A 17,955-nucleotide genomic window follows, 5' to 3' on the forward strand; every position below is an offset into this window, starting at 1 on the left:
AGATCAAATGGAGACTGGCAGCCTTTGCCAAAGGGTCTATTATGTTTGATTGACAGTTTAAGATGTGACACTTGATTTTTGGTCAGTGGCAGATACCAACCTGTTACTTTGAATTAAATTAAGCAATATGTATGCTCAAGACATTTGTTCTTTTACTTCTTTTCATTAAATAAGGAATTTTAATATGGAAATTTTTATGGAAAGTTTTTATAGTCCCACTGTGAGGAAGTAAAAAATAATCGTATGCAGTGGAGTTTCTGTCTCCTCCTGTTGCCTGTGTCATTGGGTTTGTGTTTGATTGGGGGTGTGTTTATCACATTGGCTTAGAGTAAACCTGATACTGCTATGGTTTGTGGAGATTAAAGACAGGATTTAATATAATAGCGGCATATCTGAAGGATTAGAGTGATATTTCTTTCATTTTTCACAGATAAAAATAGAAAGAAAATATACCGTCTGTGCAGGTGTGTTTACCGGCTGGAAAGGACTCACAATGTTGGATTATATCTCCGATTTTATCAGAGTAGACAGCTGAAAAGAAAAATCTAAAACACGGACAAGGACAAAACTTGAAAAGGAAAAAGAAAAAGGTCACAACCTTTACAGCTGTGGTGGGTAGCAGCAGTTCTCACCTGTTGTAAAGGAGGATGTCTGGGGTCCAGACCTGGTCTGAAGGGAATCGTAGGTTCTGGACACCAGGGTAGTTTTCTGGATTCCAGCTCAGGTAGATATCTGTCCAGTACTGAGACAAGAAGAAAGATCTTTAGGGCTTTTGATTAGCTTTTCCCCCCCTTTTATTACAATGGGTGCAATAACACTCTGCAGAAAGGCCATACCATAATGTCCAATGTCTAGCTGATATAATCAAATTGAACTCTTAGAAGAAAATGGCCAATTTAAAAGAAATAGGAAGGGCTGCGTCTTGCTGCAGGAAGGAAATGAAAATGGAGAGGTAAAATGACTGTTGTGGTAGCGTTTTTTAAATTAAACAGCAGTTCTGATGTTATTGAGGTAAGAGTGTGATGGTTATTCCTGAAAATGTGTTTCTAACCATGCAGGCATAACTAGCAGGGTCAAAACTGCGACAGTCTATAACCATTCTCAGTCAATCAGCTTTTCATTCATTCAGTGTAAAACTGCAGCTGTGGGTTTCTTGCACTCACTCTCTCCTTTTAACTCTTTTAGAAATACCAAAGGCAGAACTACAGAGTAATGAGCCAGAGGTGGTTCTTCCCTCTGCTTCATGAAAACAGTGTCTTTGTTTAAAAACCTAAAACTGACACATGGTCTAATTGGGCTTGTGGCTGTGAATTTGAATTTCTTAAAACTTTGACCCCAAGTCCATTCACAATCAAGTTGAAGGCTACTTAATATGCTCCCTACATTTAGTTCTTCCTCTCCTTCTTCCACTCCCTTCTTGACAATTTGCCTGAAGTGATGTTGAGTATGCTGATGCCAGCATTGAACATGCATACACAAAACTGCTGCCCTTCTCTTTCATTCTGTGTCTCTCTTTCACACTCTCTCTCTCTCACACACACACACACACACACACACACACACACACACACACACACACACACACACACACACACACACACCAAGGAACAACATTAGCTTAAATTCTAGGACTAAATGTAATTGCAGTTTCCTCTAATTCTTGGATGGATGATCTTAATTAAAATTCATTATTATTATCAAGCACTTAATGAACTGGCCCTGATAATTTGAGAAACACAGGTGCAAGGTCTTTAGAAGATAACCAATAACTGTGTAATAAAATCATGAATCAACACACATTAAATTGGTGATAATGTACCAAAGTCAAACTTGACTCACCAGCTGCAGCCAGGCATTGGTCATCAGCACTTGGTTCTTCTCATCCTGAAGACAGAGGACAGAAAAAAGAAGAAGAAATGTTGAGTTTTTCTTTCGTATGAAAGAACCCAACCAGGCAAATCTATATTTAATGTAGTGGGGAAAGGCTTTGTCATCGACAAGTAAGTCCAGTTGTTTTGCATATCCAAAGAATAGCAAATCAGGCTATGCAAAACTGTGTGAAATCTAGTTTTATGTAACCAAGTGCTGCTCTGTTGAACAGTTATATAGTGGAGCCATTTAACAATACAGTATAAGCAGCAAATTTACAGCAACTGAAATGCTGTAGTCCCATGCTGTAGTAGTTCCATCTAAAATACAATGAGACAAATCAAATCATATCAACATCACAACTTTTCTCAACTCACTCTGTCAATTTGATGCATATAATTAGCTGAATATTTAAGTGCTTAACAAGCAATTAGCCTACTTTTTCTTATAGTAATTCTGAATAGTCATAAGTAAAGATAATAAATCTTGACATAAATGGTAACAGACTGAAGGTTATGTCTTCAACTTCAAAATGTTTCCAAGGTGCATAGAGCATTAGGGAAATCGTGCTGCTCATATTCTAGCTGCAAGGTGAAATTAGCATTTGTGCAAGCCTCAGAGTTTCTCAGCTCCCAGCGCAGAGTGGAAAAGTCAGAACAGGAACGCCTGCATCGGTTCTTTGGTTAGAAGAAGAATAATCTGAATGGGATCAAAGAGGTTTCCCTTTTTTCCACGCACTGCATCAGTTTATCCATTTATCCCTCCCTCCCTCCCTCCCTCTCTCCCTCTTTCTCTCTCTCTCTCTTTGTCGCTTTTCTGACTTGAAAATGTGTCCACATATGGCCGACTCCTCTACGATGTCTTTTGTGGGAGCAGACGACCCAGATGATGGAGCAAAAGTCACAGCTGGAAGTAATCATTGGAAATGTGTGTCTCTCTAGAGATTTCAAATCCCCCAGTGGTTTGTGTGTGTGTGTGTATGAGCAAGTGAGTGGTTGTATCTGATGAAGTGATGAAAATAAAATTGTGGGTCGTATAAAATTTATAACCCGAAAAAATATGAACTTCACTCACTTATTCAAGGACAGAATGCCAGAATGCCTGCAGCATTGTGTGAATAATAGAGCATATACACAATAAACAAACTGACACAGGCTTTACTATTCTTAATCTACTTGAGGTAAAATATGTATTGTCAGGTCAAACGTGCCGCTCTTGTATATTAATATTGATGTGCCAAATTGTGCTGTATGACCAATCCATCTCTGTGCTGCTTGTAATTTGTATTTGATTGGTATCTGTGGGAAAGATACATTCTCATCGGCTCATACATTTAAAACAAATGTAAAAATGATGTAAAATTATCTCAAAACATGAGGGGTTACCAGTCAGTTTGATCATCTTTGGCTTTTCTTTCCAATTTGCTTTGCCACAGTAGTGTTCCCATGACGAGTCAACAGTATCTGCACCTCAGGGTCTCAATCACTGCAACATAATCCAAATCTATCCTTCATTATTTTCATTCTCATTCTCATCTTTTTGTGAGAGATGTTTTGTGTTGATCAAATTGTGTCTTTTTGGCGTAAATTCACTCCCTCTAGAAAGGTTCAGTGAGCTTCCTTGCCTAGTGAGGATGATACCCATTCCACAAATCTACTTCACCTCCTCTTATAAGCCCCCAAACTGAGTGTCAGTGTGACAGTGAGATTACGCCCTATACCGTTTTCCCATCCATTCAAGGGACACACAGTCATGGCAGCTTCTGTCCAATCCTCCCCAGTATCAAGGCCACATAAGCACGGTGTGTAAATTGGGTTACTTGTTACAATTAATGATTCTCTACAGAATCTGAAAAAATACGCATCACTCCTCCACTGGTAGACAAACTAAACAACTACGACTACGAACGAAGGATAACAATCCTACAGTAAAACTGCCCCAATTTAAAAACCAAGAGGTCCTGATGAAGACACACACACACACACACACACACACTGGTGTATCTGTCTGTTCTGACAAATGAGAACAGACGTCTGGCTGGTGCGATTCTCTCTGCACAGTATTTAACAAGCGAACACTTCCCTAAACTACCTTCTGTCTCTCTAGGCCTGCTGACAGACAAATGTTCATGGAGCAGGCAAAGTGTCTCGAAGGTTTTAGGTTCTCTCTGCTGGTTAATGAGTCGAGGCTTCATCTGAAGGCCCACTGCTATTCTGAGAACGATTTTTACAGTTTGAAAAGTCATAAAGATAGAAGGCCAGATTGATTTCTATTTTGGGTCAAGGGCTGTAGGCCAGAACAGAAATTATAGTTTTCAAAAACTGGGAATGTGTGAGCCGTGTGAAACTCAAGGAGGCACAAGACACAGAGCAACTGGCACTTGAGACTAAACAACATGAGGAAATATGGACGGGGAGAGTAAACAAGCAAAGCTAACCTATCTCTCAGTAACTGCTCCAAAACACTTAACCTCAATTTGCCTTTATTAGCAGAGCTGCAGGAAGACTGGAACTGACAAAAATATGCATTTATACTGGGAAAATAAAGCAGTAGAGATAATAACCTGAAACCAACAAGGTGTAAGTTAAAGTTAACAATTAATGACGATCTCAGTGACCTCAAAATGTGTGTGTTTTGTGTGTGTGTGTGCCTACATATGCAGCAGAAGTTACTATGTCCCAGTACAGAGGGTCTTTATATAATAGTATTCAAACAGCATAAGTGCATTACTTCCGCCAACATTTAGCACTGTTTCATAAGCACAGACTGCTGCTGGATCTGTCATTGGGCACCCAAACAGACACACATCCAATTAAAACATTCTCACTCAACTCTTTGTCCACAATGTGGCAGCCCGTCTGGGCATCCATCAGCCTAAAGCTGCACATGCAATGCAGCTACTCGTCCACCTACACTGGCTACCTGAGTCTAAGAATAAAGTCTGAGACACTAATGCTGCCTTCAGTGACATTTCTGAGTCTGCATCAATCTTGAGCTCAATCATACAGACTTATGATCCTTATTGTTAAGAGGAATGTTGTCTGGCTTTGTTTGTTTATTAGTATATTACTATTACTAGTATATTAGATGGTATCTGATAACACCTCCTCTCCTAATACCTCTAACTGCCTAACAAGCCATTTCTCTGCACCTCTACCTGATCTCCTTGCACTTTTTAATGGGCGATTCTTTGGTATTCACACCAAGATCTCCCACTGCACTGAAAATTGTGTTTTGGCACTCACTTGTAGGTGGCTTTGGATAAAAGTGTCTGTCAAATGCTTTAATCTAAAATAATACCTCATGTCACCCACAGACCAAAAACAAATGTACAGGCTGCTAAGACATAAGGCATATTTCAAAGGCAGTGTTTTCTTTACAAATAGCACATGCTCCATTTTCTCTGAAAATGTTTCATTGTTTTTAATCAGTTCGTTAATAAGCAGCTTAACTCCTTAGAGGTGAAATTATGCAGAAGTCAGCAGCACAGCAGGAATCCCACTCTCAAATAAACTACATAGGCTACCCAACATAATACAAACCCAATATCCTGCCACCTACCTACATCATCACACGGCAACAACCTCAACACCCAGCTTCACACATATGAACAAAACACACACAAAAAACCCATCTCCCTCACCACGTCGATGATCTGCAGCAGTGTGAGGCCTAGCTCCACTAAGATGGCAGCTGAGTCATTGACCACAGGTCTCTCCAGTCTGTTGTAGTTGGCCAGCAGCTCTTTGTACAGCCTCCTCTGGTGTTCGCCTTGCAGGGATCCTGGGGAAACAACAGGAGCAAGAGAAAAGATGCTTCAGCTGATTAACATGTTGAATACGAAGCACTGGCCACTCGCTACTGAGTGTAATTAAAAACAAATGACCAAGATTCGAGCACAGTAGTTACTTCATGACCCTGATAAAATTGATAAAGCTTTGTCACACACACCCACCTGCAGCTTCACCATAATTCAGAGCTGCAGGTGCAGCCCCCTGTCACTACAGACTTCTGAAGGTCTCTCCTTGATTTATATACACAGGGCGTGCAGTCTGTTTGCATTTATGGGCCATAAATCCACGACTGAAACAACTGAATTCCAGAGAGGATTTTTTTTTTTGAAGCACAAAAAATTGGCTTTGGCTATGGGAACATTTTCTTGGGTACGGAGGCTGATTTCTAATCCAGAAAGTAGCTTTAATGGTTTTGCTCACCTTTTACCCTTCTCTTTCTGGCACCGGGCTGCAGCTAGATTATAATTTACCCGTTGGAAATTCAAACACGCTGCCACATGCTGTACCTATTCAGTCGACACAGTTTGAGCCAAGATGTCCCTGGTTCCTATACACCGTATTCTGTGGTCCTGCCTTAAGCATGAACAGAAGAGGCAGGTTTGTTTGTAGAGCTGAAAGTTTTGATGAATAATGAATAAATAAGCACAAGTGCTGACATCTGCATATACATCAGCAAACTGTAACACACATACATACACACGGTGGCAGGACTGTGAGGTGGTGTAGTCTTAAGGTCCAAGGTGATTAGGATGATGTGTTTGTTGGCCCGATTCTCATCAGCATTATTGATCCTCTCTACCTAACCTTCCACACACATTTAGCACTATCCCATTTGTCCCAAAAATAAAGGGAGACAGCGACACACAAACGCGTTCTCATACACGCACATACACAGTCAGACTCTGCTGTTAATGCCCTTGGAGTCACAGATCTCACTCTCAGCAGGCGTGTCATCTCAAGTATTGCATTTGTGCACATGGAGGTGACTAGAGATTAATTACTTTTCAGACTGGTATTGGATTCTGGCTACAATGACAAACATGACATTTCAACAGCAAACTGAAGATGAGCTGCGGATAAAAGCCTGCAGTGTGAATACAGACTGTATTTTACCGAATAAAAAGGCAGAAGCTGGAAAAACAGCCTTCTTTTGCACTCAGTGACATTTTTTACACCAGCCCAGTTTTTTTATACAGCATATAAACAACCTGCCACTGATAGACTGTCAGAAACTGTGCGCAGCAGGTAACCCCCATGACAGCATAATGACTCCCACATGTAAAAAAAAAAAAAAAAAAAAAAAAAACACAACAGAAAAAGAGAGAGAAGAAAAGAGAAGAACGATCGAAGAGAGACATGTAATGTGGGTGAGAAACTTGGAGAGATCATTACAGCAAAGGAGAAGAGCTCTACAGATCTGTAAAGCTGTGAAAGAGAAAGGAGAGGAGTGTGCCTTTGGCCCAGCACGGTGCTGATTGGCCCATTAAGGCTGTAATGAGGAGAGTTATGGCAGAACTGAGGTCAGAGACAGACGAGCTGCAAGAAGCTGCTCGGCACAGCAGAAACCTTTTCACTGCTCCTTAGGAGCCACACAGACTCTGATTAATACACCAGACCGGATCCTTTCAATCTATGCATCCATCTGTCCAAGTTCCACATCTTCAGGTGGAAGTTGGACTCACGGATCCCACAGACACTGATTTAGACGCATTTTTACGCCTCATTCTTCATCTGTCTCTTGCTCTGTAAACACGTTTGAATGGACATCCCAGCAAGTGCATTAATAGCTGATGTTCTGCAAAAACAAAAACAGAATCTCAATAATTCAACACAAAGCTCTACAATCTGTCTATCCATGCACAACCAGTTTTACAGACACACGAGCACACACATTTAAATACAGCTTCATCTACTGTACAGTGGAGCTATTATCTTGTCCACCTCCCTCTTCCATCTCTCCTGTGTTTTATTACAGTGTAATGTGAACAGAGGTCCAAAGAGACGTAACTGAACTAATGAAGTCAGTGAAGAAGAATTGTAGGCTCAGACTCCATTGCCGTTTGTCTCATAAAACACACACGTGAAATGAAGAAATGAAATAAACTGAACCACTGTGCCAACAACTTTAATTTGAAAACAAACTGTGTCTAGTAGGATAAAAAGATAGGATATAGATCCATGCATTGTTTTGTCTGTGTTTTTTTTATTATTCTAATTACCTCGCTGATAAAGCTGATATGAGAAACTGGCAAGCAGCATCAAACAAACTTCTGCAGAAGAGTGTGAGAAACATAGGTAGAGGGAGTGGGGGGAGGGGTCTGTCCTTTTATTTAGAAAGCATGATGGAGTTGCTCAGGTCAAAAGCAAATCAATTATCAATAACAGGCCTATTTTATGCTCATGTTAACTTTAAAATAAATATATATTTCGTTTTAGCTAGATTTGTGTCATTTATACTCTCGTTACAATAAAGGTATGTGTAACACAAAACGCAAGAAAGAACATCAAATTAATGCTGATTTATGGATGAAGACAAATTTACATTATTAAACATGTAAAATGGACTTCCAAAGAATAATATTAGAAAAAACAAAAACTTTTTCAGAGCTGCCCTCCACCTTTGACCTGCATGGTGACCTTTTCACACCAAATTAGAGCACAGAACTATATTCTCCAAAAGATGTCACTTTAACTGGTTTGACCTTTTTGTGTCTGTCATATGAACTAATGCACAACCTTTGCTATTAACCTTGCTAAGTAGAAAATGAGTGCAGCAGTATATCAATTGTGTGCGTGTACTTGCTAAACACAGCCATCCTAATGATAAGCAACTAAGGTAGATCAATACTGCATGTAACACCATGTGGGTCATTATAGAAAATGTCAGGGGTCACCACTGTACCCTGTTCAGGTCTAAGAGAAGGTCACTGATTAGTGGCATTATCCAAATAATCAATTGTCAGTAAGGCACATATTACAAAAGGTTAAAGTATTTAAGGGATATAAAAGGAAACCTCTTTAACCAGGGAACCACACTTTAAATCAAAATGTTACTGAGTGTCAACCCCACTGCTCAGTCCTTATAGCAGCTGATTTACTGTCAGGATTTATAGAGGTTAAGGTTACAAATATCAAATATATCATCATTTTGCTGTCATTTGTTGTGTGTTGCAAAGGGGAAATGTATAACTTAAAATTATTATCTCAAAACCACTCAGACCGATAGAGTCTTATAATTTCAAGGTCACAATGTATCATAGGATTTTGAGACATGCAGAAATGTTTTTTAAATAATATCCTCTGATCAAAACACACACATTTAAAGTGACTGTTGCCTTTCTTTTCTCATTTGCATAACAAACGTAGAGGAAACGGGTAACCCCGTGTCTTTGACACCGTTTCAGTGTGGGTTAAAACCCTGTACACTGATGTGTGCATGTTAACCTAACCTCACTAACACAGCACACTGAAGTTACCCCTGAGCTCAAGGATGTCTGCATAAAGAATTAGTTCTAGTTTAATAAGCAGAGTCAGACTGCTTCTGGGCACCTCTGGGACCCAGAGGGCCTCAGCACCCAAGGGGACCTTTTATTTCAGCTCGGCAGCATCCCTAAAAATATTAATACATTTCACACATTCACATGGTCTCCTTAGAGACAAAGACAATTTTCTATTTGTGTGATTCCTCAACATCAACATTTATTAGAAGAATATTGGACGCGAGAGCTTTCTCGCAGATTATTGTGAGAGAGAATCAAGAGGAGATGAAAAATGTGAGACACAAAGAGATGTAAATTTGGTCCGTACATATTTATGCATTACGCTTTGTGCCCTGGTGGTAAGACAACTCTTCCAAGAATGTGTCACCCTGCCTTTTAGTCTGTATATACTGGGACAGGCTCCAGCCCCTGATTTAAAGTTTTATTCATTCAAATACTGAGGACATAAATAATATTGTGGGTGTTTTTGGAGTGGGACCCACTATTTTGTATTGGGATTAGAAGGAACACTTAAGAACTGACAACATCAAGACAGGGGGTGGTTTGACAAACTGACACAACAGTTACTGAGTCAGAACAGGACAGCTGCAACCCCGCATTTGTTACTGTAGAATAAAAATTATAAATAATTTTGCTTAGCGTCAGCAAAAAAGGAATCATTTCCATAATATGGCCAAGGTAAGAAGAAAATCAGATTTTAAACACATGGGAGCTTTGCAAATGTGACAATAGGAGGAGCAGCCTGCTGAGGACTGGGACAATACTCTGACTGATCTGTCCCACTACTGACCCAATGTGTTGAAAAGATGCTCTGTCAGAGAGGACATCCAGATGGATTCAAGCTTTGTACTGTATCATTTAGCGAATTAAGTAAAAAATCACACTGCAAATGTCTACATTTTAGTGTGTTCTTGTACAGGATATATTGGCTTGTGCGTTAGTACACTCAGTTCTGTGTTCGCACATGTAACCTTTCATGCTCTCAGGTAACAATGCCAACTCAACAGATGAGCACCAAAACACACTTGACAGCTTAACACTCTTTAATATTTTGTATTCTGTCCACAAGAAGAGAGGCCAGCTCAAAGTTCAACCTGCAGATCTGAATTTACAAATAAAAAAAACATACATACTGCAGCGTTGTGATTTATTTTACATTATACACGTCATTATGTCACATGCAGCGAATACAATCCTATACTGTCTCAGTTACAGTCTCATGTTACAAATGCTTCAGGCACTGGCTAAATTTCACAGATTTTGGGAAATGATCTAAAAGATAAAAAGGGCAGGTGGATGGATGGATGGATGGATGGATGGATGGATGGATGGATGGATGGATGGATGGATGGATGGATGGATGGATGGATGGATGGATGGATGGATGGATGGATGGATGGATGGATGGATGGACTAGTACCTGGAGAGAAGAAATGTGCATATTTTACAAATTCAAAATGCAGTAAAACTGCAGGTCCCAGCATAGTTTTAAATGTCAAATGTAAATGTGGGTATAAGGGAAAACCAGAAGCACATTCTACCCGTCTTTCCTCCCACATGTCCTCTAATCTAATGTCTTTAACATCTTTTATTTCTCTTTTGAAAGCAATTCCAATTTTTGCAACACGCCTTTTCTAGGCTATTTTACTGTACATTTTTTATTCTTTCAATACCCCTCTCTGTCTATCAATGTCTTCATCCCTTTACAAGCCTTTCCAAATCTTGTGATATCCCCTTTGATCCATCTCGCTTTCTATGCCTTTCTCTTGTTACCTCTAGTCCTCCTTTTCTCTTTCTCTCTGTCAGTCCCGAATTTACTTCAATGAGCATATTCTACAGCCAGTTATGTTGTTTGGAAATAAACAAAAAACTTGAAAACACATAGTCATTTCAACACCATCATCTGCAAAGTAATGGTTGGATTTTAATAGAAAGTCACTTCTAGTGGAGGGAAAATAAGCCAACTGTTTACACTGTGGAGCCAAAAAATACAGGTTGTTGATCTAAAAATGCAAGTATGGTGCAAAAGCACCCGAGTGCATTACTATTCTCTCTCTTTTTTGCCCTGTTCCTGTCACACAGTCTCTCACACACTCATTAACATATACAGAGAAATTCAGCTAGGCGATTCTGTCCCATCGGAATATTTTTTTACTGGGTCAATGCGCTCAGATGAGGCCTCTAACACAATCATCAGACACAGGCTATCCAAATACAGATGGCCGGAGGGACGTATTCTCCCTCCCTTCTCTTTCTCACTCGCTCACACACACATCCACAAACACACACACACACACACACACACACACACTGTTACCTGGAGAGAGATAGTCATAGACATTCACCCAAACATAAAAACAAACAGCAATGCTACTTCTTACGTCAAGGTGTTTTAGTGCCCCTGATGAGTCCAGCTAAAACACAACAAAGCTGTGGTGACACAAAGACCATGAAGATAGGAACTTGGGTACTAAGATTTAAAAAAATTAATCATACAGATGGTGCCACCATAGCTGCTATATTTAGACATTAAATTTAAAAAAGTTAAACTGCTACCACCCACTGACAGTTGTTACACAGTGTACCCACTAATTGCAGCTGTTGGTGCCAGCCCTTGGTTTTCTGAGCAGCCTTGGAGAGCTTGGCACGGCGGCACATGTAATAGTTCTTCTCCAGACTAGAACAACAACCATCATCATCATCAACAACAGCGGTCCAACCGTGTGGAGCCACAGTCCATCCACAGGAGGAGAGACCTGGCTCCAGGCAGGGAAACACTGAGCTGGACCAGTCAGGGTAAGCTGTTAAAGGAATAGTTCAACATTTTGGCAAATTGGCTCATTTCCATAATCGCTATAGTCATAGCAGTAGGTTTGTTACCTTTAATTGTCGGTGTAAGCCATTTTTAGAACGGCGGAGCGGAGCGGCAGGCTGCTCAGAGCAACGCTACGGAGGCTAATGGGATTTCTTTGTTTTCCTCTTCAAACTCATCAAATACACAACCCAAAAACTCCAAAACACTTCCGTTGACAAGTTGTGACCTGCACATTCACCACGCTATGAGATAATAATGGAACGTTATGAAACAGAGCCGTTTCCGAGGTAAATACAGAGACTGCTTGCTGAAAAACTATCCCTGAATGCAACGTGCATAAGCGGTTTTGCATGAATTTACCTCAGAATTTACAACTCCGTCTTGGAATGTTCCGTTATTATCTCATAGCGTGGTGAATGTGCAGGTCACAACTTGTCCACGGAAGCGTTTTGGAGTTGTTGGGTTGTGTATTTGATGAGTTTGATGAGTGAAACCAAGAAATTCCTTTAGCCTCCAGCGTAGCTCTGAGCAGCTCGCGGCTCTGCTCCGCCGTTCTAAAAATAGCTTGCACCAACAATTAAAGGTAACGAACCTAATGCTATGACTATATAGGGATCATTGCAATGGGCCAATTTGCCAAAATGTTGAACTATCCCTTTAAGCGACTAAAGACTTACATATAGCGCCTCATGAATAACCAACAGTGCCGTCCAGATGAATACTCCATATGAACTAAGCAAAAAAGTGTGATCGGATGGGACAGTTTCAAAACAGAACAGCATTTTGGGCTAATTATAGTGACGAGTAGAGAAGCAGCTGAAAGAAGCATCAAAGCAAGAGCACAAGATATAAATCATAACTTCCAGTCGGCCCTTTCATGATAATATCAGAGCATTAACAAGATTCTGATCATGTTTCAGATAACGAGTCGTGACATTACCCAAAAAGATTGTTGTTGTTTTTTTTCAGCCAGTCCACCCTCCTCCCTCCCTAGCTTAACATTACACGTAAACAGCAAGTTTTCTTTTGTGGCTTGTCCGTAAAAAAGGACATAAAATGCTGACATAAAAATCACACTAATGTGAAACCAACCCCTCATTACTTAGAGTAATCTTATTTCACACTGTGGTAAACATGCTTGCTAAATCTCAACAATTGAAACAAAAAGCCCAGTCTATTATCCAGTCTGGAACATAACAGGGGCTCTGATCCCAGAATGCTTTGGGACTTCGGGACCACAGTTAAAAACCTGAAGGGGAACAGAGCTGCACAAAGAAACCGCTGACAGGCCGCCACTACCAGAGGGCCAGGACAGTCAACACCACGGCAAATGCTAAACATCCACAGTCTTTCTGATGCAAATATTGTAGTGTACTAATGTGTGTTGGTGCGTGTATGGAGGGAAACTGGAAAAAAAAAAAAAAAAATACCGCTGAGACCGACAGTGAACAGATTAAATAAAATTAGCAGCAGATAAAACTTAGAAACACTTTGGTAAATCACACACTGACACTGCTGAAATTTCACTGGCCAGAATCCGTCTTGCAGATAACAAGCAACTTTTTTATAGATTCAGTCACTGTAGATGAGGGGATGACCTCACACTGGTGTGCCAATGAGTCCCTGCCAAATATTTCCTCTCCCAAACCAGTGAATGGGCGCCCAACTCAACAAAAGCCATGTGCTGTCTTTTAGATTATGGCCGACCTTGACAAATGTTTTTTAACAGTCTGTGAGGAAATAACAGGGTCCTTGTTGCAACAAATGTATTCTGTGTATTCATGTGTTGGTAGAAAGTTTAATGTTTTATATTTGTGTCTGCAAAATGATAGGAGACTATAGAGGATATTTGTATTTGCGTTTTGTCTTCACACAGGTTTGCTTCACAAAGTAATCCAGTATGCATTGATTTGAATTAAGGTCACGTCTACTTTGGCGATGGTCTATAGCACCTCATTATTTCACTATCAATCATTTGGTAGAGGAATGAGACAGGGGAGGTCAGCAGTGAAGTATCCAGATGTTCCGCATCTTTAAACCTACATCTTAACCCAGGTGGCTAGCTTATTACCCAACCTGTTTCAAACCACATATAGCAAGACAGGGAGAGGAGGAGAAACAGAGAGAGAGAGAGACCAAGGAGAGATGATGAGAGTTGGTATCAGGAGGCACAATGAAGTAAGAAACCAAAAGAAAGAGAATTAGAGCTGGATGACAGAGAAAATGAAGTGAAGCTAGGATCAAACCAGGACATCAAGGGTCCTTAAAAAGCCTGGAAAATTCTCCAAAGCCATTAAAAGAACTGGATTGGTTACATTTCATAACTTTGTATGGGTTTCTATTTATGCTTAGAAATGTGACAGTAAACCCGCAAACAGAGGTTTTACATTTTGTGAGATCTTCGCAAAGAGTGTTGTGAAGTAAGAATGTGCTCTGACTTACTGGTTGTATTTTTAATGAAATGATGAAAATGAGACGGTCTCTTCTGTCAGTTAGTTCACTTCTGTTTTTGTACTTGCAGTTGGTCATGGTCATACGCATAAATGTTCCCTGATATATTAACAGAGAACTGGACTAAATATCAATTATGTCCCTAAATGTTTTAATTATTCTGTACCTGTTACCTAATATTCAGATTAACAGCTTTCACTAGCTGCATTCATGCTGTGCTGCTTTGTCAATTCCAGCTGCCAGAACAAAAGTGTAAGACGGGGTTTAAAATAGGACCTGTGAAATGTGCAGACACTAAACAAAAGGGATGAGAAGGACAGCATGTCATTGACAAGATGCAATATATAAAATCTGGAATGACGAGAGGAAAAGGGGGGACGGCAGGCAGAGAGAAGGGACTGGAGGTTAAAACAGAGACAGGTGAGGGACAGTAGAGACCACAGGATGAACTAATACTGAAAAAGATTGATTTCCACCCTCAACCCTCATCACTTTCTGTAGATCACCAGTAATTGCGTGTCACTGTGACTGTGTCTATGTGTGTTTCTCTGCAGGTAATTGAGTCTCCTTCTGCATTTAAGAAGTATACTCAAAGAGAATGAAGAGCACTGGATCCATCCATTAACGCGTTATTTCTACGACTGCAGGGATTAGAGCATATGGTGTTGTGTGTTAATGGAGTTTTTCATGGGTGGATTCATATAGCAAAGATTTATAATCTATGGTTGAGGGCTCTGAGCCCTAAAACCACTGGATGTTTAATCCTAATCCAGGAGTTAAGACCTGTGCTGCTGCAATGCTGGGTTGTAGCTGCCACATCTATACTGTGATGCTGATTTAAGGTGTTTATATACAAACCCACAGCTTTAAACTTCCGAAATAACTGGATGGCAGCACAACCTGTTGACCGTGTGTTGTGATTAGACGAACAGCAGCGCTCGCACCACCTTCACGCATGACTGAAATGCTGAACAAGGGCATAAACAGCCCAATCTACATAAACTTCATGATTAAGGAGCATGAGTCTGAGAAAGTGTACAGTATTGCTGACTCTGGAAAAAATTAGAAAGCAGGCAGACTGTGAAAGAGTCTGTGAGTGAGAGAGAGATTAAACAAGAGCCAGATGAAGACATCCGAGAGAGATGAGGCGCTACACTGACATCGAGCAGATATTACCGAAGCATCTGTGCCAGACAACTCCAGTTTTGTTTGAGTGAGGGTCAGAAAAATAATTTCACACTCCTTAATCTGTGAACCCCATTGTCTGGCTGAAGGGAGAGCAATTTATTAAACAATCATGCTTCAGTTTCAAGGAAACTAAATTATCCTGTTTTATCTTTTGGTTGTCTTGCCTTTCCCTCGACAGACTAAAGCTACTTATTGTACAGTGAATGTGCACAACACCAGGCCAACAAGCAGCTGCTTCATTAATCCCCATGTCCAAAGCTTCAGGGGCCTCTACTCTACTCATCCTAGTACTCAAATGTAACATGTCATGACACAAAATTATGAAGAGATCCGCAACACATTGCATGTATCATGAAAGGTCAATATCAACAATCAAAAACTGCAGAATTTTTGGGGGATTGTTTAAGAGGGAAAAACAGCTTCAAGATTTTAAGATTCAGTGCTAAACACAGCTCATGTCTTCTAACAGGGCTGTCACAGCTTTGACAGCAGAAAAGACTGATGCTAAACACCAACACTGTCCCACCATGAGACAGCAACGCTGTCCATGAAAGACTGTGGCTGCCTCCTGTCATGGGTCAGCATGTAATCCATCCTCTTTATCTCTCCCTTCAGCCTTTATTCCAGTCATTAAAGATGATGCTCCCACCCCCCATTCTCGCCTACAAGACGACTATTGACTGGATCAGTATGGAGAAGTGAGGTTGGCAGGTTGAATGGACACACACACATGCACAGATAGAAAGTTTGAAGGGATATCTCCAGCAAAGCCGCTGTGTCACAAATGGCTAAGTAAACATCCCAGATGTTGTAGATGCTGCTGATGCTGATGCTGATGCTGATGATGATGGGATGGAGCTTAGGAGAGAATTAGAGCCATGCATGCACTTCTCATTGCACACGAGTGTGCAAACATTAATGCTTCACACACCGCACATCGCAGAGTCTACTCACACACACTCACAAATGCACACTGACATGCAAACAGTGTTTAAAAATAACGCTTAGTGTATTAAATAATAATTTAGGAACAAAACTCATGAAAAGTACAGTCAGAGTGAAGAAACAAGTGATTTTTGTTTTCCTGATTCATATCAGACTGTCGTTCAATATAACATCTATGACTCTGTGAAGCAAATTTCTGATTCATTCCTTAGGTGGCTATTCTTCATTACTTGAAATTAAATATTAGAAGTTTGATGTGACTTCAAAAGGCAACTGGGTTTCATCTAAATCAATACAAAACGCCAGCAATCGATTTCATTCAGATATTATCAACAGTTTATAATGTCAAAAAACAAACAAGTTGCCAAAATGTTAGACCTCACCTAAGCTCAATAGCTCACTAGTCCTTTCAGGGATAAGAGATGAAAGATGGTTTAAAATCTAAATGATTATAGCCACCATTCATCCACATACCAAGCACCCACGAAAAAAATGTTTTCAAAAAACACACAAGGGTAAAAAAAAACTAAAGTTAAACTAAAGAGCGACTTTATCACAAACCTACCTCTGAAAAGCATGGCCATCCAGATATAAAACCCAAGCGAACATGGTCCCCAAAACTTGTGGCACCGCATCCTGGCAGCGCTCAGTGGACTGGACTCCGCCGGCCCCCGGCAGCGCGATCTCAGCGTCGGCTACACAGGTGAACTGCTCCGGCTCCGCGGTGGTGTGAACATGAGGCTGGAGGAGGAGACAAAGAGGAGGGAGACACTCGCACTGTGTGAGATAAAAAGAGTGACAGACCGGACTGAGTGTGGAGTTCAGATTGGCGCGCTCACGCCGCTTCAGAAACACATTCCCTCACAACACTGCGCAGCGCCGCTGACACGGGGGCGCGCGTCCTAGCTCGAGATGTCCAAATGACTTCTACAGGTATGACATGATGATAAACTTTTATTCCAGCCTCACGGCCCGTATATAAAAAAAAAACACACACACAAGACAAAGATTTAACAAAACATAACAAAAACCTAAACAAAAAGAACAGAAACAATTAGATTAGAAGGCATTTGTATACCAGTGCTTGGCGTGTGGTACTGTACCCAATGTTCACCATAACCAAAACAATTTCATTATCAGAATCATTTAAACGGCAGATGAACTTACTACGTTTCTCAGGACAGTTTGAAGTATTAACTCGTGCAGAAACAAACAATTCACTACAAGTAAGTTGTAGCTAACTAACTATATGGTCACGTTTCAGATCCCCAGATCCATATCCAACAAATAGCCTACACTCAGCGGTCACATCGGCCATTAGCCTAAGTGTCGTTGCAGAGTGTCCCTTGTGAATTTATACAAAATATTGCGTGTAATTTGATTTCCCAGATTA

At 40.6% G+C, this 17,955-nt stretch overlaps 1 protein-coding gene across 1 annotated transcript in view; it reads right to left on the reverse strand.

Annotated features, from left to right (window-relative positions):
• LOC310992099 (neuronal acetylcholine receptor subunit alpha-7-like) overlaps positions 1–17,197 on the reverse strand; it is a gene marked incomplete at both ends in the record, with an annotated part of 31,166 nt that extends 13,969 nt beyond the window's left edge. Inside the window, 4 exons of the mRNA XM_083980088.1 lie at positions 633–742; positions 1,840–1,884; positions 5,513–5,652; positions 17,128–17,197. Coding sequence (XP_083836214.1) covers positions 633–742; positions 1,840–1,884; positions 5,513–5,652; positions 17,128–17,197 — 365 coding nt within the window. The remainder of the gene's footprint in view (positions 1–632; positions 743–1,839; positions 1,885–5,512; positions 5,653–17,127) is intronic.
• Between the last annotated feature and the right edge of the window lie 758 nt (positions 17,198–17,955).

This window comes from Trachurus trachurus (genome assembly GCF_905171665.1).
Source record: "Trachurus trachurus genome assembly, chromosome: 10".
NCBI lineage: Eukaryota > Metazoa > Chordata > Actinopteri > Carangiformes > Carangidae > Trachurus > Trachurus trachurus.